At 40.7% G+C, this 22,462-nt stretch overlaps 1 protein-coding gene across 1 annotated transcript in view; it reads right to left on the reverse strand.

The window, feature by feature from the left end:
• TAF4 (TATA-box binding protein associated factor 4) overlaps positions 1–22,462 on the reverse strand; it is a 104,094-nt gene that overhangs the window by 14,465 nt on the left and 67,167 nt on the right. Inside the window, exons 5-13 of the mRNA XM_066624279.1 lie at positions 21,549–21,668; positions 20,445–20,567; positions 15,766–15,855; positions 14,606–14,848; positions 9,777–9,924; positions 8,092–8,206; positions 5,508–5,677; positions 3,980–4,110; positions 2,468–2,593 (exon numbers count right to left, since the gene is read on the reverse strand). Coding sequence (XP_066480376.1) covers positions 2,468–2,593; positions 3,980–4,110; positions 5,508–5,677; positions 8,092–8,206; positions 9,777–9,924; positions 14,606–14,848; positions 15,766–15,855; positions 20,445–20,567; positions 21,549–21,668 — 1,266 coding nt within the window. The remainder of the gene's footprint in view (positions 1–2,467; positions 2,594–3,979; positions 4,111–5,507; positions 5,678–8,091; positions 8,207–9,776; positions 9,925–14,605; positions 14,849–15,765; positions 15,856–20,444; positions 20,568–21,548; positions 21,669–22,462) is intronic.

Here is a 22,462-nt window from a genome sequence, read left to right on the forward strand (position 1 = left end):
TGAGGAGAGAGGAGCGGCTTGAAGCCACTCCGTTCTCCCCAGGAACGGGGGTTGGGACAGCCATCTCTGCTACGGCTCAGAGTGTCGCAAATAAGTTGAAAATCATATTTGTGATAGCTCATGAGTCAGCAGCACTGGACTAATGGCCTGCGCCAGCTTGCCAGCGCTGCATCCAGGAGCAACACTGGCTGCACAGGTGAGGAGGATGGTGGGGAGGCCGTGTTTCTAAAAGGGAGGGTGGAATAAAGGCCAAATTGGGTCTGGGAGGGGGTGGTATCAGTGGAGGCCTCCTCCATATTCTAATCCCCTTCCTGGGCCAGGCAGCCCTATATGGAGCTCTCTGGATTTGAGCCAGCAAAATGGCTGGCACATATCAGAGAAGCCTCATGGAGTGGCTGGGACATTATTCCGAGTAAGGGGAATATATCCCCATATCCTGAAGCGACCTCCAGCTGCTTCCTAACCTGCATTGGATACATTGCAGACCATGCAGCCTGGCTGTGCCAGGATTGGGCTGAATTTTTTCTCTTTCTGAGGATTGAGGGTTTTTTCCCCCCTCTTCACTTATACCCTGATGGAGATGCCGTATTTTCCAGGTGGCCTTCAGATTCCTTAGATGCAACAGAGGAAGCCTTACAGAACAACAATTTGCGACAGTGCGCACCGGTGGTGAGGCAGCACACAAAGCTTAGAATTGAGCCTTTCCTTCCCCCAAGCAAACCAAATAAATTCTATTTTTGACCTAAGCAAGGTAGTTGATCCCTTATACAAAGTCTGGAAACTTATATAGTTTTGTAGGCCTCTGCTCACGTCACTGGACTTCTAAATACCCACTATTATTAAGTGGGTAATATAAGTGGGTAAAATAAGTCACTATTCTCGACTTAAAGCTGCTTCAAATAATTTTTTTTTGAGGGGGGGAGGTGCTTTGATAGTGTATTGAAGTGCACAATACATCTAATCTAAAGTTTAGATTATGCTGCATCTTTGGAATGTTCATTGTTATAATATGATTGAGAGAAAATATTGGCTGAGAACAGGTAAAATAAAATAATAAAAACAATACTTCCTATTTCAGCTCCACATCTGTGTATCTTTAGCTGCTTACCTCTTCAAGAGCATTAGTTGACAACAGGTACTGATTTGCACATGAATTTAACCCATTTAGACCCTGTTACATATATGCAACATTGGGCAGAAATGACTTTAAAAATTAATTTGTGAAAGCTGATTAAATAACTGCTAGGCTTTGAGCATTTAATTTGCACCTTGCCCTTCCTCTTGTTGTACATCAGTTTGCCTCACTTTTATCCTCACAAGTACCCTATGAGGTTAGCCAGAGACTGGCCATACCACACCCAGTGAAATTCACGGCTAAGCAGGGATTCAAACCCATTGGCAAAATGTTCACTGGTTTTAAACAAATTTTTAAATTTGTTTAAAATTTTAAACTTTACACAGCCAAGGCAGGAGGTCCAGCAGTGCTGCTTCTTGCACTTGGTTCTATAAAGTGGTTGCCTCGCTGCAAGGTATTCTGTTTCTGTTCGGCCTTCCCTTAGAACAGGCAAGGATGATCACCAACAATTAAAAGTCAATGGGGTATAAAAAACTGTATAATTCAATCCGTTAAAGGGAGTGAAAAACCACATCCACTTAAATTTCATTTTACTAGAGAGGAGGAAGCTTATGGGAACATGAAGGAATGCCACCACATAGGGTTTCAGTTATTGCTTGGAAACTAAATTCCTCCCTCTCTCCTTAAGACACAGTAAGTGCTTCTACGCATACAAATATTTCCCTGCTGCTTGTGCCACAGCCTGGCTCCACATGCCATACTAAAGTCTGTGTCTGGGTGATACAGGATGCTGCTCTACAACTGGCAACAGATTCAGGACAGAAAAAAGAAAGGACTTCTTCACCTACCCAATACACAAACCATAAACAGAACACTCTGCCACAAGATGTGATGATGGCCAATTAAATTGATTCAAACAGTATTCAGACATTCATGAAAGATGGCTCTATCACTGATTGTTAGACATGCTGGTCATACAGAATCTTCACATTCAGAGGCTGAAACCATGAAGTCTCAGTTGCTGGGAAGCAAAAGTGGAAGAGGCTATTGCAGTCATACCCCATCTGGAGTTTCTGAAAAGCATCTGGTTGGCCAGTGTGGGAAAACAGGATGCTGGACTGCACCGACCTTTGGCCTGATTAAGCAGGACTCTTCTTAAGGGTGGGAGGCAGCACAGAGCCTGCTGTACATATAGGGCTCCACCTGTAGACCTATACTGACAGTAGGTTGTGGCTTGTTTCCAAAGGAGAAATACCACGGTGTGTGGTCTCTAAGGTTAGGAAGAGACCCCCCCCCCATTCCACATCCTGCAGAGCAAAAAAATTTCTTTTCTTTTGACAGTGAATGTGACACCTTGTCAGTCCATGGTGGGTAAAAGCCCAAAGCACTTGCCTTTGCTGCACGCATTAAAATTTCCCTTTCTTGTTCATCTTTCCGCTGTTTTTCTATTTGATCAAGTTGTTCAAAGAACTTGAGCTGCGTCCGAACATCACTTGCTTGCTCATATCTTTCATCGTCCTGAAAAGTGTGATAAAATGGTTTTCATTAGAAATCTGGGGGGAAAAAATGAAGCAGCTCTCGTGTACCATACAAGAGAAAAAGAAGATCATATATATATTTAAGCTCACAATGTTCACTTAGTCATCTTCAAACAGCAAGTTAATCTTTAAAACCATCTAGCTACTAAAAATGATTTTTCTTCTTAATTCCACATTGCATGCTATGAACTCATCAAGAGAAGCCTTTTGAGCAATATTTCCAGCTAACTCTTCCTTTTCAAGAATACTTTTTAAAAGCACAGTTCTTTAGAGTAGGAGATCCTAACAAGTTAACTAAAGTATGCCTTCTTTACTAAAGTATGCATTCTTCACATCATCTTTCAGAATTCCTTTCCTTCTAGAGTTCAGTATTAAGAAACAAAAGAACCAGGCCACTAGGTTAATGAGATTTCGCATTTTGTGACCAATCACAGCCAGATCTGTGTTCTTGATAAAGTATATAATAGCACAGGATATTAAGAAAGCGGCCTCCAGATTTCCTGCCATTTCCAAATTTCAGCAGTATTAGATTAAGGGACTCTCTAAGGAGCAGCATGTGCTGCCTTCACCATCTTGACTAGCTGCTGTTAATAATCCTATGAGATGGCCCTAAGTTAGGCCAGTCCTTTCCATGTACTACTGAGATAGAATGATTTCAATACATGCCCTCAAATTCCCAGTCAACAATTCCCAAATCAGTGCACCAGGCCTTCCTGAAAAATTTAAAGTTGGATGCATGCTCTGTTTTCTTGAGAGCAAAAAAGATCTGGGCACCGCTGCTCCCCCTCTCTAACACACAGTGGAGGGATATCTTCCTGAGGAAGAGAAATAGTAATAAGAAGCCAGGTTTCCTTACAGCTGAAGCATCACCAGAAAGTCTGGCCCCATTCCCAAGACTTTCCTGACTTGGCAAAGGAGACAGCAGATGGCAAGCAGGAGGTCTCAGAAATCCTGGGATCTTTAGACAAGGCTGGGAAAAGCTCCTGTCTGCAACCCTGAGGCTGACCTCATTGAAGACAATGGCCTGACTCATATGAATACATGAAACGGCTTCAAACCAAATCAGTTTGAGTTTATGTTAATTAGGCTATTCCATAGTTGCAAGGAGGTTGCCTGCCCATTCCGCTGAGAGCTAGTCAAGAAACTATATAAATGCATCTTGTTGAATGTAAATGTGCCTCCAATTTTAACCCCCCCCCCCCCAATCCTTTCACCCCAGATATTAAAAGTTTCTTCTTGGCTTTTATTAGGTGTTGCATCTGCATGCATCCCATTTCCACTGTCAGAACCAAGGTTGGGTCTACATCCCATTTCCACAGGCCTGTCTGGAAGAAGTTCATTTTACCCAACAAAGACAACAGTTTACCTTGTAAGAAATATTCTTCTGCTGGGCAGTCTCCGATACCTTCTCCACCAAGTTTTGTAACCTTTGCTGTGTTGCGTGCGATACGTAGCTAACTACATCAGGATGGATTTCTGTTATTCCATGCTTTTTACCTGAGTTTCAAATGAAAAGCAAAAGCATTTCATGAAGACTAATTACTGCAGTGGATTGTGTAGTTATTGAAGGAAACATACTACTTTACGGTGATGATATTATTTTGGATAGCCTATATTACACTCATGTGTGTACAATGCTTTAAGACCCACATTATTTTTTTTTTTTTTTTTTTTTGCTTTTTGCAAAACAACACTGTAAGGTTACTATGGCTGCAATCCTAACCACTTTCCTGAGAGTAAGCCCCACTGAATAAAACAGAACTTACTTCTGAGTAGACCTGGTTCAGATTGTGCCCTAAGATTCTCATTTTAGATATGAACAGCTTACCCAAGGCCAGACAGGAGGCTCAGGGCTATGCAGAAGTTTAAACCCATGTCTTCCAAGTCAGCAAATCTTGTCACTTAGGTCTATCTATTTATCAAGCTGAAAAGGCTGCAACGCATGACATCTGCTTCCTATAGGCAATTGATTTTGCTAAGAACCTTAATGTTTGAGTGACTGATTGATTGATTAACCATTACTTTACAATGTACCAGTGGAGCTTAAGCAGCAACCACTGGAAGAATATGTGCCAGCACAAATCAAACTTGCTTTGCTCCTTGTAATTCTATTTCAAGGATCCATTCATATATTTTTCTGCTTTCCCCTTACAGCTAACCAGAAAATACGGCTAACTGTTAGTTCCTGCAGGTTTGTACATAATAGCTTACTTCACATATTATGTTTTATTAGTTGTACACCTTCAATCAGCATTTCTCAGTGTGGGTTGGGACCCACTAGGTGGGTCGCCAACCAATTTCAGGTGAGTCCCCATTCATTTCAATATTTTATTTTTACTATATTAAACTTGTTGTTATCCTGGTATGTGACTGTATTTGGAAAAATGTTACACATCTGTACATTTAACAGGCTATTGTGTATATGCCTTAATACAGATAGTAAATGCGACTTACTCCTGGGTTAAGTGTGGATAGGACTGAAGCCTAGAATTGTTAAAAATTTTACCTGAGTTTCACCTGCTTGATGATGTCACTCGGTCATGACATCACTTCTGTGGGTCCTGACAGATTCTCATTCTAAACAGTGGGTCCCAGTGCTAAAAGTTTGAGAACCACTGCCTTAGATGTTTTAAGTGTACCCTTAACCACGAACTGTATGAATGATACAAACATATTTTTGGGAATTGGTATCACACAGATGCCCATCAGAAAGCCAAGACTGACTGCTGTTCCCCACCAAACCACTCTTGGTGGCAATCCTGGATTTCCCAACAGGGGACATGCAGAATGTTGCAAAGTTCAAGTGGTTTATACAGGACTAGATGAACTTTCCTCCAACTCTAAGAGTTAACAAAAACTGTGTGTTTGTCGTCATGCGTTGAGCAGCAACTTACCTATTTCTAATATCCTTCTTTGCAAAGGTGCTGGGAGAAGAAAGGTTTCATCTTTACACGACCTTGTTAATGTGCCCACCAACTCTGAATTTGTGGCCAAAATCCGCGCACTCTCTTCTGATAGGTTAACGCCCGCCATTGATGCAACATCGTTAATATCATCGTCATCCCTTCAGAAACAAAACCCATTGCAATCAAAATAAATCTTTCATCATCTGGAGTAAAATTTATTTGATTTTTCTCTGTAAACCACTTTATGAACTTTTTGTTGAAAAGCGGTATATAAATACTGTTAATAATAATAATAATAATAATAATAATAATAATAATAATAATAATAATAATAATAATAATAATAATAATGAAGCTAAGAATTCTCAAAACAGTTTTACAAAACCCCACAAAATTAGACATTGACCCCTATCCAATAACAAACTGCATTCGCTGGGCAACTACCTGTATTTATGATAACAACACTGAGCAAACAAATTCAGGATGCTTTACAAGCTATACTTTGGTCAAGATCTAAGTTCTAAGGAATTTAAATATAATGATACAATGTAAAAATTACTTAGGAACCAAGTAAAAAAGTAGACTGAATCCAACATAGTTGCCAATGGTGCAGAGATTTCTGATATGGATCTGAATCCAAAAGATCCACAATCTTAATCTGAATTATGGCTTGAAAAATGGCAAATTCATGACATCTATAAGAATACTGTTATAGAAGAAATCAAACTGAAAATAAATAATGATCATTTACCGTTCAGATTTATGTAAAAGGTTTAGAAGTTCTGTAGCTTTTCAGTGATAGAAATTGACTGATTTTGAAAAAAATTACAACGATAACCTGAGTGGTTCCAGTCCAATGCAGCACATACAGAACAATGCACAATTAGGTTGTAAATTAAACTGAAATCCTGTCAATTAGCAGTTTGGTAGAGAAGCAGGCATACATAACCCAGCATCCTGCTCTACCTCCCAAAAACTGAAAGATAGGATTCCAAGCATTTTTTACTTGACTTAAGTATATTTCATGTTTTTGAGTCAGGTAGGACCATCACAAATGCAGTGCCCATTTTCAAGTGCAAATCTCCACAAGGTAGCCACTAGGCTGAATCAGGATGCAAGCATAAATGAATGGGAAAAATAAGCTTTTTTCAGCTAAGACCCATTTATTGCCCGGTCCACAAGTGTACACATTTGGTCCCTGTTGCATATATGCAACACTGGGCAGAAATGGCTTAAATGAACATAAAAGCATAAAAAGAAGTAAAACAAAAAGCTACCTACACTAGTCATGATTGATTACAAAAAAAAAAAAATCAGTTCATGCTTTCTATGGACAAGCACCAGGCTCATTACCTTTACTACTTCTGTGTTGGAACAATGACATTATGTGAACTACCACCAGTACACAATAAAAGGGTTTAGCAGCCATGTGTTGTAAGATAGGCAAAGTCAGTTCTCAACCTGTGAGGGAAAGGGTGAGACCTTTGGAGAGGGACACACAGGTCTGGGAAACAGATAGCAAGGATGCAGCACTGAAAAGAGGTTCAGCAACTGGTGTTTTTCCATATACATCAAGGGGCCCTACTATCCACCAAAAACATACAATGCAAGGACATGCAACTCTAAGTTTAGCTTCCTGCATGTTGGTATCACTGCCCTTCCTCTTCCTGTTCCTTGCCACAGGAAGGAAGAATAGGCAAGATGGAATCCTGAGTTCCAGCTGTACGTTACATACCTAAGAATACACAAGTCTCTGTGCGTTATATCCAAGAGTATGTGAGTGTGCATGTATTAATATTCCCTTTCATACTAAAGAAACTGAGACAGACATGTACAGTTATGGTTATGGGCAAGAGGGAGGGCAGCACAGCGACTGCTATGCTGGATTATACTATTGCAGGTGCCAGTAATTATGCAAATGGCACAGGGTGGTTGGGGTTGTCTGCCTAAGCATGTGGGCTACTGCAGTGGGGCCCTGTGTCACATGCAAGCCCAATGAAGTGCTCCCTCTTATTGGGTCCTTGTGCTACAATCTCTCAGTCAGGTACGTTTGTGGGGTGTGCTGTGGTGCTGTTCTATGTTACCTGCCTCCTGCTATGGCTGAATGTCTAGAGAGCAGCTCTGCGGAGTGGCCAGGGTAGCAAGTCTCCAAGTATCTCTTCATTTCTCTCTGCAATGCATGTTACTGGCCAGTCACACAAAAAGTGAACATTGCAAGTTAGGGCAAATGCCTTTGCTGGGCTCAGACTTGCCTTTTCGGGCTCCCAGCTTGGGTTTCTGAGCACTAGGATACCATGGCTTACCTAAGTGCTTTTAAAGCTCCCCTTGTGGCGCACCTCAATCTTTCTGTAAACCTGCAGCTAAAAGTACACAACTCTACCTTCCCATTTGAGATGTGATTGTGTGTCTGTCTGGGAGTTCAGAAACAGAGATCTATTCCCTGCTAGGGTCCCAATTTTCAGCAACAAATCAGAAAAAAGATCCAAGTCTGTTGCAGATGCAGCTGTCATCTCTAGAAGGAGTCAACCCACCCACCCCCAATAACATTTTTGCTCAAATTAAGATTTCTTACCTAAAAGAACCTCCCCCTGGTTCTTTGAGTTTATTTTTTTGAGCAGCTGCTGCTTGAGTTGAAAGAGTAGAAAGAGCTTTGGTTCCAGGTAATACTGTCTGCTTTACCACAGGGACTGCAAGAAAAGGAAATCAAGATTCATGCTCTGTATGCAGCATTAGCATGACAAAAAAAGTGCTGCAGAATAAAGTTATGCAAAATAAGAAAATGTGTGCATATGAGCTAGACATGCATAATTTGTGCAGCTTTGAAAATCAGGGTTTTGGGGGGGGGCAGAATGGCTGAGTGTAGAGCATGCGCAGTTGTCCCTAAGAACCCATGTAGGCTGCTACTTGAGCTGCTTGCTCAGAAAAACTGTAGAAAACAGATATATAAAAAGACCAGAATTTTATATTTCAGTGTATTGATAGGGAGTTTCAGTGTTAGTGAAACCATTTTAAAATCTTATTTGCTGCCCATATAAATCATTGAAAAAGTCTTAGATTTAAACATAGCTGTGGTTGAGCAGCAACATCTGCCTCCACCCCAGGGAAAAATACCTGGTCGCTCAGGTTTTGATTTTATAGACAATGTTGATTTTTTTTTGTTTTTGAGTTTTTAAATACAAAAACAAAGTCCTACCAAAAAAAATTCCAATACTAATAAAGTGCATGATCTCCTTTTTACATGGGGTTGGGAGAGTGAGAGTGGGTCTTTATTATACTGCAATGCAGTCTACTATTAACATTAAAGGTTAGAAGAAAGAACTGAGGCTAGTTTGTATTTTTTGGCCAAAAAAAAAAAATTCCCCATTGAAAACATACCTCAGGTTGCAACAGTCAATGTACTTAAATTGCACCTTCAGATGTCCTCCCTCCCAAACATTCATTCACATGCAGAAGCCTGATTTACATGCAGCTGTGTGGAGTTTAAGCATCAAATAATTCAACAAAAATTAATTGTTTCACAAACATGATATCTGAGTTACAAAGAACATGAACGCCTGTCTTTGCTGTTACTACTTGATTTTGGGTACAGTTGTACTATAATTACAGATCTCTCACTTCCACCCTAGGGGGGACTAGAATCTGAACACTCTGTGTTGGTCTCATTACACAGGCCAACACACATTTTAAGTGTTACACCAATTCCTGGGTATATTTGGGGTGCTGATTCCAGAAATGGCATCGTTTTGCCCTATCACATCTAGTTTTGGAGACGCGGCATAGCCTCTTTAGTGAATGGTTCAAGCAGCTTCCTCATGAGGAAGCCTATAACATGGCTTCCTTATGAGGGAGCTGCTTGAACCATTCACTAATGAGGCTATACTATGTCTCCAAAACTAAACGTGATAGGGCAAAACAGATGCCAATTTGGAATTGGCACCCCAAATTCATATCAAACTACCATAAAGTTTGGGAAAAACTTTTCTGACCCTCAATTTTGTAGGCCTGTGCTATTAAGAGAATGCACACAGCTTAAATTACCCTAGTTCTAATTCTTCAGTGATATCATCCTTGCGCAAATTTTTTTATCTTTCAAGAATCCAGCACAAAATGTGTTCCTGAATCAATCATGAGCCATAAAAAATAATCATTGTGAAATAAACATTATTTCTGATTGCAGTTTTTTGACAGAACACCAGATGGAGCTTTGTTGTTAGGAAAGCAATATCGAGCCATCATTAAAGAGTTTTTCCTTCTTACCTGTCTGAAGTGGGTTCAGCTGAATTTGCTGAGGAGCAGTAAGCATGATACGGTTGTGCGGTGGCCGCAAGGCTACCATAGGGGTCTGTGTCAATGTCACCTGTGGAGGCCTAATCAACGTGCCTGGTTTTTGAGACTGCTGGATAACCTAGAGACATTTGGAGAGAGAATACTAATTTTACTAAACTAAATGAGGGCAGGGTGGCTGTTAAAAGATCCAGTAAACAATCAACTACTTAAAACTCTCTCAAGAGTGGCTAAGAGCAGCCGACTAACTTCCTCTGCTTTTGGAGTCCTCTAAACATCAAACACGGGGGCAGCTGGAGAGATGTACTGCCCCATTAGTTAAGAACATATGGGAAAGACATATGCTTTCCAAATTTTTCTCCTGTAGGGTGGACAATGGATGACATAAAAGCTACATGGGAGGTCTCTAAGTGAGTGACTAGCACACCCATTTATGCCACATGCAAGTTACAGAGGATCTTTATTTTATGATACCACCAAAGCTTGTCCAAGTTTCTTTTAAGAAATTAAGCCCAGTTCATACATACTGGGTGTTATCAGTCCGTTAGATTTTGAGGGCAAGGATAGACTGCAGCCTCTCCTCTTGTAGTATACGCTCTGAACATAGGTCTATCTTGCCATAAACCACCAATCCCTTGTACAATGAGAGCAGACATTGCTACTGAAAACAAGTGACTGTTGCAATAATTACTATGGAAAGAAGATCCCTGCCATTTCAAGAATGGCCCACCCCTACATTTGAATGCATGAAGAAAAGTAAATTGGGTCTACAAATATCCGAGAACCAGAATGTGACAGGCAAGCATGGGTAGCCAAAACCAAATTTAGTTTCAATACTGAGTCACTTCTAAAGGCAAAATTAAAGACTGAATAAATGTCTTCTGTTATTTATATGTCTTTTTAAACTAGTGAGGCATAGCAGTTAAGAGTATCAGACTTTAAGCAGGACAATGCTGGTAAAAAATGCCCACTTGGACATGAAACATGCTGAAGAACCATTGGCCAGTCATATCTTTCAGCCAACCCTATCTCTGCAAGTAATTTCTTTCAAATTTCTGGTCCTCTGCAGCCCCTCCCCTGCCACACATACACACACCATGCTGCTGCCAAGGGTTCCCAAACCTTCAGTGACTTTTCAAGGGGGCTCAAGGGCTTCAGAAGGGAAGAGGGGCTGTGGAAAGTGACTGTTGGTAGCATTGTTTGCAAGAGTGCAGCAGTCTGGATGCAACCCACTTCATAGCTGCTGATTAACCTCTTCTCTGTGAACTTTTTTTTTTTATTAACCATCCATGCTAGTGGTCATTCCAATATCTTGTGACAATTAACCCCATAGGTTGACTGTGCGCTATGTGAAGAAGTACTTCCTTTAATCTGTCCTATTCCCAATAAATTTAATTTGAACTTCAGAAAAGCTGTAAAAATAATGCAAGTTTTAACATCAGGAAATTATTACCAGGAGGGGGGCGGGGCCAGAGGCAACTGAATGGCTATGTTTTTCTGAGCTCTCAAAAGCTCTTGGAAAAGCGTGCTATTTCCTCCCAAAAAACCGTGGGTCTGAGGAGATCCGAGGATCTGTGATCAGGAGAGATCCAATCCTACAGATGGTGTACAGATGGAGAAGAAGGGTCCAGCCAGGGGTTGTTTTTCTCCAAGGGAACCCAGCCATCAATGTGTTGGTAAGGATTCACCTTGAAACTAAGCTGAAGGCCCCAGGCTTGTGTGTTTGCTTGTGTGAGAAGCAGCTTTGGAGGAGACCTGCAGAGCTTGTTATGGAAATATGAGAGTATAACTCTAACTTTACAAATCTAAAACTCTTTGGATTACAAATTAATCATTTTGGAATATAAACTCTGCTTTGGAATGCTCAGTTTCGTTTTCCTGTGGAGATCTTGGAGTGCCTATGGAGAGGACTGGAGATCTGCATCTCTTTGTTTTGCAAATGTGGTTTATTGTTTTGAATTCCTCTCACTATCTCTTGGAATGTGGTTGATATGGCAACAAACGTAAGCAATAGAATCAAAACAACAGAATAAGAAGAATAGAACATCTAGTGGACATCTAGTGGATTTAAAAAGACATTGCAAGGACAAGAACAGGACTTGACAAGTGATGCAAGGTGGATGATACGCTGAGGACACCTAGTTGTGTTAAAAATATTGCAAGGCAAAGGTTTATTTGACTAAAAATTTCCTTGTGTTGGTTTTTATGGGTGAACAGTTGATTTCTTGATGATGTGATGTGATATAAGGGTAACTGATAGTGATATATATGATAACAGATATTTGAGTTTTACAGGAAAGAAGACATAAGAAGGAAGAAAAGGTATGACAGCAAAAGGAGTGAAAGGACAGCAAAAGGGGCTTTCCCACCCTGGAGTCAAGCTTGGAAAACTAACACAAGAGGAACTGAAAGGAAAAGATCGGAAGCAGACAATACAAGACAATATAGAAAAATTAGTGGCGATGGGACAGCAGCACACAAAACAATTTCTGCAGGTTCAAGCTAATCTGGATGTTTTAACTACACAACTAAATGATCTCAGTGCACAACGGAAAGCTGTTAAAGGCCAAGCAGATGAGAATACACAAAAGATTAGAAAATTAGAAGAAAAGACAACAAAAGATCAATCTAGAATACTAGAGATAGAACAGAACCAATATGATGGAGAGGCAACTTTAATGGAAATTCAGATGGAGAGTGCAGCTCAAGTGGTGAGAATACAAAATGTACCAGAACAGAAAAGGGAAGATACACAACGTCTGATTGGTGATTTAATATCAGAGTGGATCAACACGTCAACAGAGGAGATACTCATGGATCTGGATTCAGCGAGAAGAGTGAGCACTTTTTATCTAAGAAGAACTACCAAGAGAAATCCATGTGAATTCATCAGAACTTTTTACAGAGATAAAATATTGAAGATCTCACAGGAAAAGGAATGGATGGTGGAGGGTAGCAAAGTGAAAATTCTGAGACATGTCCCATGGAAAGTGAGAAAGAAGAGAAAAGAATATGAAGAGCTAGCAAAATTCTTAAGAGGAAAGCAAATACCATATAGATGGCTTCTCCCGGAAGGTATGTTTTTTTCAATTCCAGTCACAAAGATATAATATAAATTCAACAATGAAAGCAGAAAATTTTCTGAGTACAGTGATGAAAGATGAGATGAGAAATGAAGAAACTGAGGAAGAGGAACTGAGAAGAAAATAAATTGTAGAAATGGAGCAGGAAGAAGAGAAATCAGATGATTCAGAGATAACTGAGGAATCAGAAAAGGAAGAAACTAGAGGGGCAAGGAGGCATTCACTAATAGCAACAAGAAGAAGACAAAAAGAGAAGGTGAATAGTAAAAAGAAACATGATGGTTAAGGGAGGATGGAGTATTTACTCTGTCAGCATAAATGGCTTAAATTCACCTCAAAAACGAAATTCTTCCTTCAATTGTAAAAGTTAAATATGGATAGCTCATAATATTACATTAGAACAATGGGAATAGATTTGGAAATATAATATAAAATTTATTAGAGCAACAAATTTTAAAGAAAATGTATATAAAATGTTTTATAGATGGTACATGACACCAGTAAAACTGGTAAAAATGTATCAGAACATATCAAAAAATTGTTGGAAGTGTAAATGTGTAGAAGGGACGTTTTATCATATGTGGTGGACATGTAAAAAAATGCAAGTATATTGGAAAATGGTAAGGAATCCAATACAAGAGATTGTTGGATTTACGATATCGCTGAAACCAGAGTTAATTTTGCTTAAGATTACCTTAGATATTATAAATAAAGAAAATGATGTGTATTTAGTTACTATGATATTAACTGCTGCAAGGATTTTATATGTTAGATACTGGAAAGATATTAAAATTCCAATGAAAGATGAATTAATAGAGAAAATAATGAATGTGGCGGAAATGGATAGGCTTACAGAGATTTTCGATCAATAGCGCAAACCGACACAGATAAAGCAATGGAGACCATTTTATGCTTGGTTGAAAATGAAGTTGTAGATATATAAGATAGGGCATTTAGATGAATATATTGTATACATGATATACTATACAGGATATGATATGATAGATATATTAAGAGGCTAAAGTAGAAGAGGAACAAGATTAGAAGATACGTATTGATTGATTAGATATATTGATATATGATGGCTTGCACCCTCCAACGGTGTGTTTCTGTTTGTTTTTTTGTGCTGTGTATTGAGTTTGTGTTTGTTATGTGTTTGTTTATATTTTTTGTTTGTTTTTATTTTGGAAAATAATAATAAAAAATTTTTAAAAAGGGAAATTATTACCAGAATGACTCAAAAACATGAATTATACTTGTACAGCAGACACTTGTTCTCCCCCAACCCAATAGCAGCAGGTTACATGAAGCAGAGAAGTGGCAAGGACTGTGGGTAGATGGGTATACTTAACTTTCTTCTGCCAGCCTCTTCACAGCCCCAAATTCCACCCTCTGCAACAAATTTCCCCTTGCAAATTACTTTTGGAACTCAGCTGGGGGCGATTTGGAACAGAAAATCGGAGGGCAGATAAAAGATTAAGCATGCATACGCATGGCTTTAGGAGGAATCCATACATAAAAGAGAAGCAATTTCTGGAGTTGGGAGATGGAAGGGGTCATTGAGGGGGTGAGTTACACACATGTATGAGTAACATCTAATTTGGTCCTCAGTTTGCAGGAAATAGTACAAAGTGTCTCTTTTACATTCATTTATATATACTGCTAGCCAGCCTTAAAAAAACATTCTACTGTAGCGCGAATCCACTTTAGTTTACACACCACCTGCGTGGGCTGCCCTTGTTTGCCAACCCCAACTTGCGTTGGCTGCGTTAGGCTGATGACCGGCTGCTGCAAGGTACTTGTTACGGTGGCAGTGGTCTTCCCTGCTGTTCGTGGAACAGGACTACTCAGCATCACAGCTGTAAGAGCAGTTGTGGGTTGCGTTGTGGGCTGCTGCTGCTGACTTTGCTGAATAAAAGCCGCTGAGTCTGGAGTCAGCTGTCTCAAGGCAGGTAAACTCCGCTGTGAGAGAACAGAAGAGAAACAAATGCTTAACTGCTCTGCTTTGAATACTTTGAATACTTTGAATACTGATAAAACTGCTTTGAATACTGATAAAATACTGATAAAAAAAAAAGTTTCCCAAATATGTTAATCAAAACTCATTTATCCTGGTGGATTAGAGATAACTGAAATATGTCATAGAGCAGATAATTTACAGTCACATGATCAGAACTCCCACTTAACATATGATTGCACAAGGGACAATGGGTTTGCTATAATCAAGAAGCAGGAGTTCTCAATGCCTTTATCCAACAAATCCCAGATGAACAAGAAATTCCAAGTTGCATTCTCCAGACTTTTGGTTGAATCACATATAAGTGACTGCAATTCTGTGAGGATCAATGAATTCTACCACCTGAGTTAACAATCTGGCTACAGTTTTTCATAAGCAAATCAAGAGCCACTGATGTTGTTGATATTGACTTCCAACTCTCTTCTTTTATTGATTTGCCACACTGAGCACTGGTGTAGTATAAGGTCTATACAGAGCAATATTATTAAGTTCATAAAAGACAATTCATTGGTCATATACAAGTAAGCATGCGATACTGCCCCACGTCAAATATTACACCTCTTGCAATGTAGAGCCCCCCACCAGGCATACAGAAGTTCTCGATGGTAATTGTGCAAAGTGGGCCCTGGTTTCAATATTTTGCATAAAATTCTTCACGAGGGTCACTATTACACTAAACTCCACCATCAGTTTCTACAAATCCCTGTGAGAATCCTCTGAAATTTTACAGAGAAGGAGAGGCAGAAATTTTTATCTTTGTAGTGCAGTATCATTTTAAGCAATATTTGTACTTTCTTTGTACTTGTTAAAGACATGGGACATCATTGCAGGAGATGCAACAAGGATAAAATTATGTTACTACCTTCAAGAAAGGCACAAGGTAGGGTTGAGGTGAAGAATTAAGTTCCCGGTACAGCCTGCTGGTGAAATCTTCTGCTTCAATTTTTCCATCCTGTGAAAGAGATTCAGATTCTTCAGATAATAAACTATGGATACTAAAGTCTCATCTGCTTACACACAAAAAGGCTTCTTCTTAAGATTTTTCATTACTTAGATTAAAAACAAAAATTTGTGGTATTTTTCAAAGAAACACTTTGCATAATCACCAAAGATAAAAATTCAAATCTGCTAGTACATAAGAACTTAAGAATAGCCCCACTGGATCAGGTCAAGGGCCCATCTAGTCCAGCTTCCTGTATCTCACAGTGGCCTTGAGGGAGCCTGAGGGAGCTCACAAGACAACAGACACAACCTGTGGCCTGGTGTCCTCCCCTGCATCTGGCAATTAGAGGCAGACTGCCTCTAAAACCAAGAGCTTGCACATACCTACTAAGACTTGTAACCCGTAAAGAACTTTGCCTCCAGAAATTTGTCCAATCCCCTTTTAAAGGCATCCAGGCAAGATGCCATAACTACGTCTTGTGGGAAAGAATTCCACAAACCAATTACATACTTGGTAAAGAAATATTCTCTTCTGTCTGTCCTAACTCTCCCAACACTCAAGTTTCGTGGATGTCCCCTAGCTCTGGTGTTTTGTGAAAGGGAAAAGAGCATCCCTCTATCCACTCTGTCCATCCCCTGCATGATTTTGTATGTCTCAATCATGTCCCCCCTCAGGCGCCTCTTTTCTAGACTGAACAGGCCCAAACGCTGTAGCCTTTCCTCATAGGGAAGGTGTCCCAGCCCAGTAATCATTTTGGTTGCTCTCTTCTGCACCTTTTCCATTTCCACTATATCCTTTTTGAGCTGTGGCAACCAGAACTGGACACAATACTCCAGGTGTGGCCTTACCATTGATTTGTACAAAGGCATGACAATATTAGCTGTCTTATTCTCAATGCCTTTCCTAATGATCCCAAGCATGGAATTAGCCCTCTTCACTGCCGCCGCACATTGGGTCGACACTTTCATCAAACTGTCCACAAGGACCCCAAGATCTCTCTCCTGATCTGTCACAGACAGCTCAGAACCCATTAGCCTATATGTAAAGTTTTGATTCTTTGCCCCAATGTGCATGACTTTACACTTACTCACATTGAAAACTTACCATAGATACTCACCTATAAGTCGATCTCACAGATAAGACAAGGGCAGGTTTTGAGGCAAGAATCATAGAATTTTCTATGATCCTCGGATAAGTCGGGGTCATAAACTTGGGGTGTGTGTGTCTGATTATAGTTTTGTCTGATTTTACCCTAGGCCAAATCCTGAAAAATAACCTACCAGTAATTATTACCTAAGAACTGACAAGTCTCTAATTTATTAAAAATATCATAAAAGATCATAAGATTCATTTTTATTCATAAACTTTTAAATTCTGGTCTTCACCATCTTTTTGTAAACACTATCAAAGAGTAACTGCACTGTAAACAACATACTAATAGAACAGTGGTTCCCAACCTGGGGTTCATGTACCCCCAGGGGCACTCAACAGGACCTTTAGGGGTACTTGAAAGAGCATGGAATAATGGCAGTGCTCCAGAATGCCTTGCAGGGCCAGCAACGCAGGAAGGAAGGTAGCTAGTTGACTGTGAAAGCCCCACCAATAGCTAATTTTTAGTGATCAGTTCATGTATGAACCAGTGACTGAAGACAGCACAGGAAAAAAACTAAAACGAAAAAAGTGATCCATCACTCAGAATTTCTCAGGACACTTCTGATGCAAAACAGTGCAAAGGCAGAGTCTTCTGCTCTTAAGCCAGAAGCTCTACATATAACATACAACTTAAGAATACAACTGGGAGTGTGCAATTCAATTCACAGCAGAGATAAGCAACAGCAAATGGCTGTGACCAAGTGCAGCTGCACATAGCTGAAACCCTATTTACTCAGAAGCAGACCCATTGCTTTCTCTGGGTGTTATTCCTAAGTAATGGTGCTCTGAATTGTAGTTTGTGAGACATTTGATGGGAGTGTTTCTACTTTCAGGGAAGGTGTATCCTGCAGCTGCAACAAGCCCACCCTCACCTGGTCTGAGGGCTGTTTCCTCCTCTTGATTTACAGCAGGATCAAGGCTGTCAGGGGGTTTCCTGGTCAGTTTCCCTGATTGCATGGCTTGTAAATAGGGGGCAGAGAAAGAGGGACAGTGGGGGGAGAAGAGAAGGGGGAGAAAACAGTACAACAGAGTGAAGGCTCATGGAGGGAAGAGAGGGGCTGGGGCTGAATTGCAGAGAGAAGCAGGCAGTGCAGGAGTGGGGGCGGGAGGGAGGCTGTGTGGGGGCCCCCCTCCTCCCTCTTGCTCAGAAGAAGCAGATGCAGAGCTGTAAACACAGCATGAAGAAGCAGCCCTCCCGTTTCTCGCCCCATCTTCAAGCTACAATCTTTTCCTGGGAGTAAGCCCCATTGACAATGGAATTTACTTCTGAGTAGCCATGCACAGGCTCGAGCTCAAAGGCTGCCATCCTATGCGCACTTTCCTGGGAGTAAACCCCACTGACAACAGGCATGGGACGCACTCCAGATTCCTGCTCCCCTTTCCTGTCCTTGCAAAGATGAGCAGGGGTGGAGAAGGAGGAAGTAAGAGCCAAGGAGACCAGGCTCGGGGAGCCTGAGCAGGTGGGACTGCAATGCCCAGGAGCAGCAACAAGGCAGGGAGGCAGGCAAGCGGAGCAGCTCCGTCAGGCTCCCCGCTCAAGGTGGGAAGGTTATGAACACCAAATAGGGATCAATGAGATTTAAACATATTAGACTCTAATTAGAGCATTATTTTGCTCTTAAGCTTGACTGTACTCATCTTCTTATATATTTCCTATGATCTTTCTTAGCATTATCCTCACCCACCCCATTTTAAATATTCTTTTTACATTTAATCCTTTATCTGCCGGTGCTTAGTTGAACTTCCCTAGTCTTCCTACATCGTAGGCTACAGTCTTAGTTTGCGGCAGGAAATCAGCCACATAACTGTGAAGGAGGCTTTCAAAGGCACTCTCTGCCTGACACTCTGCCTTCGTGACAGCAGCGAAGTCAACTGATTTTGATCCTGCACATTGGGGCAAAAAATCAAAACTTTACATATAGGCTGATGGGTTCTGAGCTGTCTGTGACAGATCAGGAGAGAGATCTTGGGGTGGTGGTGGACAGGTCGATGAAAGTGTTGGCCTAATGTGCGGCAGCAGTAAAGAAGGCCAATTCTATGCTTGGGATCATTAGAAAAGGTATTGAGAACAAAACAGCTAATATTAGAATGCCATTGTACAAATCGATGGTTAGGCCACACCTGGAGTATTGCGTCCAGTTCTGGTCGCCACATCTCAAAAAGGACGTAGCGGAAATGGAAAAGGTGCAAAAGAGAGTGACTAAGATGATTACTGGGCTGGGGCACCTTCCTTATGAAGAAAGGCTATGGCATTTGTGCCTTTTCAGCCTAGAAAAGAGACGCCTGAGGGGGGACATTAATGATATATACAAAATTATGCACGGGAAGGATAAAGTGAATAGAGATGCTCTTTACACTCTCACATAACACCAAAACCAGGGGACATCCACTAAAATTGAGTGTTGGGAGAGTTAGGACAGACAAAAGAAAATATTTCTTTACTCAGTGTGTGGTTGGTCTGTGGAACTCCTTCCCACAGGATGTGGTGACGGCATCTGGCCTAGATGCCTTTAAAAGGGGATTGGACAAGTTTCTGGAGGAAAAATCCATTATGCGTTACAAGCCATGATGTGTATGTGCAACCTCCTGATTTTAGAAATGGGCTATGTCAGATGCAAGGGAGGGCACCAGGATGCAAGTCTCTTGTTATCTGGTGTGCTCCCTGGGGCATTTGGTGGGCTGCTGTGAGAAGCTGGACTAGATGGGCCTATGGCCTGATCCAGTGGAGCTATTCTTATGTTCTTATCCTGGCAGATCTGGGGAAAGGGGTAATCACAGGAACCATAGCTTTCCCCTACCTCCCCCCCCCCCAATCACCATAATTTGTGTAGATCTGTTCCTTTACATGTTTTTGGTGGGGCTTTTATTTTGGTTGGTTAGTTTTTGAGTGTACTGTTATTTCAAATTTGTTATCAAAAGGTTCATCTGGTTCTTTCTTAATATTTAAGTACAAACTGCACATTGAAAAGTAACTGTCAAAGTCTCCAATAAAGTTTATGGCACAAGTACTGTTTTGGCAAGATATCTTTGGGGTTAAGTGGGGTTATTTTTTTTAATTGGATTGCACACAAAGTTGTTCTCAGAAAATATAAAATGGTGTAATCCATTATTTTTGTTCTGAAAAGTAATTTTAAAATTTTTGTGGTTACTTGAAACAAATAAAACACTGGAAAATTATTATGGAGGGCTCATCCCACCAACAGCCTTCCTTGATGTTCACCTGTACCAAAAGGTAATTCCCTTGAGTGACAATCTTAAGCTTTCATATACTACTTTAAATGCTGCTTAGGTATACAGGAAACGAAGTGAACAACAGTTAATTCAGTACACACACACAAAAAATCAGTCCTGTCTACTGCTAATCAAACTTTTGTGTTCATAAAACTTCGTTGGAAGTCTCATTTCAATCCACATTTCTGAAGCTGTCTCTTGAATCAGTGTCTTACCAGCAGGTTCTGGACTAGTTCTTTCACATTAGCTGCAGTCTCTGTAGACTGTTTTCCAGAAGAGGCCAGTTTTATTAGTGTAGAGAGAAAATTCTTGCATTTCTTCACATTTTCCAATGTTTCCTGTAGGAGGGGAAAAATAGGGTAGTAAACATTTCATATATCTGACCACAGAGAGAGAGAGAGTGCGCACAAAATACGTTGTGTTTGATGCAGGTCATCTTCCTAAGAAATGCTGTTGGGAGTTGTTTTTTTAAATCAAGTTTCCAGCCCTTATTTTATTTCAGAATTTTTCTTCCACCTTTCCAATTCTAAAAGGAAACACTCAAGATGGTTTATATAACTAAACCCCACAAAACAAAATAAAAATTAAGAGAAAGCTAGCAATCACAGAAGAGCCCATAAGAACGCAAGAACAGCTGCTGAACAACTGATATATCAAACGCTTGAAGAATGAGTATTTTTTCTAACGAATGGCAGAACATTGGCAAAAAGGAAGCTAAATAAACCACCTAGGGCAGGGAGCTTCACATTCTGTATGTCACCACAGAGGAGACCCACCCACCATACCTTGGAAGGTGATGAGATAAACAAAACTCATGAAGGTAGGCTTAGTGATGTGTGGGCAATACCTTGTGAGCCTTCGAAACCAAGGGACTGGGGTTGAACAAGCTCTCCAGCAGACAGGGAAGCTTGCACAGGTACTTTGCCCTTCCACCATGACTAGCAATAGACTAAATTGAGCAAAACAAGTAGAAATGTGCAAGGTGTCATTTATAACCTGACACTGTAGACACGTCGCAATATTAATCTTTTCCTGGTACAGAATCTAGAATACTCTGGAACAAAAGTTTGATTGATTGATTCAATTTTAGCAGAAAGCACGCACATGGCCTGGTAATGTTGATCAGTGCATTTCTGCAAGCATTTCCAGGATCTCAGCATTACCAACTCACTGAGCCAGTTTTATATTCATAAACTGCATGGCATAGACTCTAATTGCAATGACCAGTGTCCACAGGCTTATTTGATAGCAATCAATTGATTCTTCTGAGGAGCTGGCCAGTTTTGACTTTTGACTTGCAGCAAGTGAGAGGATCTTACTGTGGCTGCAGTTTGGGCTGCTGTAGCTGCTTGCAATGCTTGCTGAGGAGTTCTCGTCTGCACAGCTGTTGCTGCTCCCAACGCCGTCGTTTGTGCTGGAGTGCCCAAAACAATTTGAGGCTGTAAGGAAGACAAACATCAAGCAATCAAATAGAGTCACAACACAGAGAGAAATTATCACCACTGCCATTCCACAGAGCATCCTCCACAACAGTGAAAAAATACACACCAAAAAGACACCAGCTTGCAGCTTAAAGGAGTGACCACCAGGTGGCACAGAGCACTAGGCATTCAAACAGGAAAACTGAACAAGTCCATTAAAGAAAGTGTGTATTCCACTCAAATGGTAGCAGAACATTGTACAGAGACTTGAAAGCCAGTGGGTTATAGTATTAAGTCTACTTCCCTCTGTGCTGTTGACACCACCCTTAACTATTGTAGAGGTGCTGTGCACAATTACAAAACAGGCACAGAAGATTAATCCTCCCCCCTCCCCCCCCCCCGCAGGGATTTTTACATACACATCACATCAGTTGTAGTACCCTATCATCAACACAGGTCAAAGAACATTGTGTAGTATTCAGTGCACAGAGAATCATACTGAATAACCCAAAGTGTTTTCAGCTGTTAGAGGCTGTTATTGTTGGGGGGGGGGAGAACCTAAATTCAAAATACCTTAGTCAGAAGTGTAATTGCGACAAGAGAGCTTCTCCATGGGCTCCGGTTGTGCAATGACACTGAACACCTAGAGGAGCTACAGTAACTACACAAAAGGACTAATATGAACCACCTGCCATATTCATTCAAATTCATTACAATGTGGTGGTCGTGTGGCAAACATAGAAAGTTATTTTACAAAGATAGAGCCCTGCTGGATCAGACCACAGGGCCATCTAATCCAACAACTCACTTTC

Source organism: Tiliqua scincoides, chromosome 4 (assembly GCF_035046505.1).
Source record: "Tiliqua scincoides isolate rTilSci1 chromosome 4, rTilSci1.hap2, whole genome shotgun sequence".
NCBI classification, from domain to species: Eukaryota; Metazoa; Chordata; class Lepidosauria; order Squamata; family Scincidae; genus Tiliqua; species Tiliqua scincoides.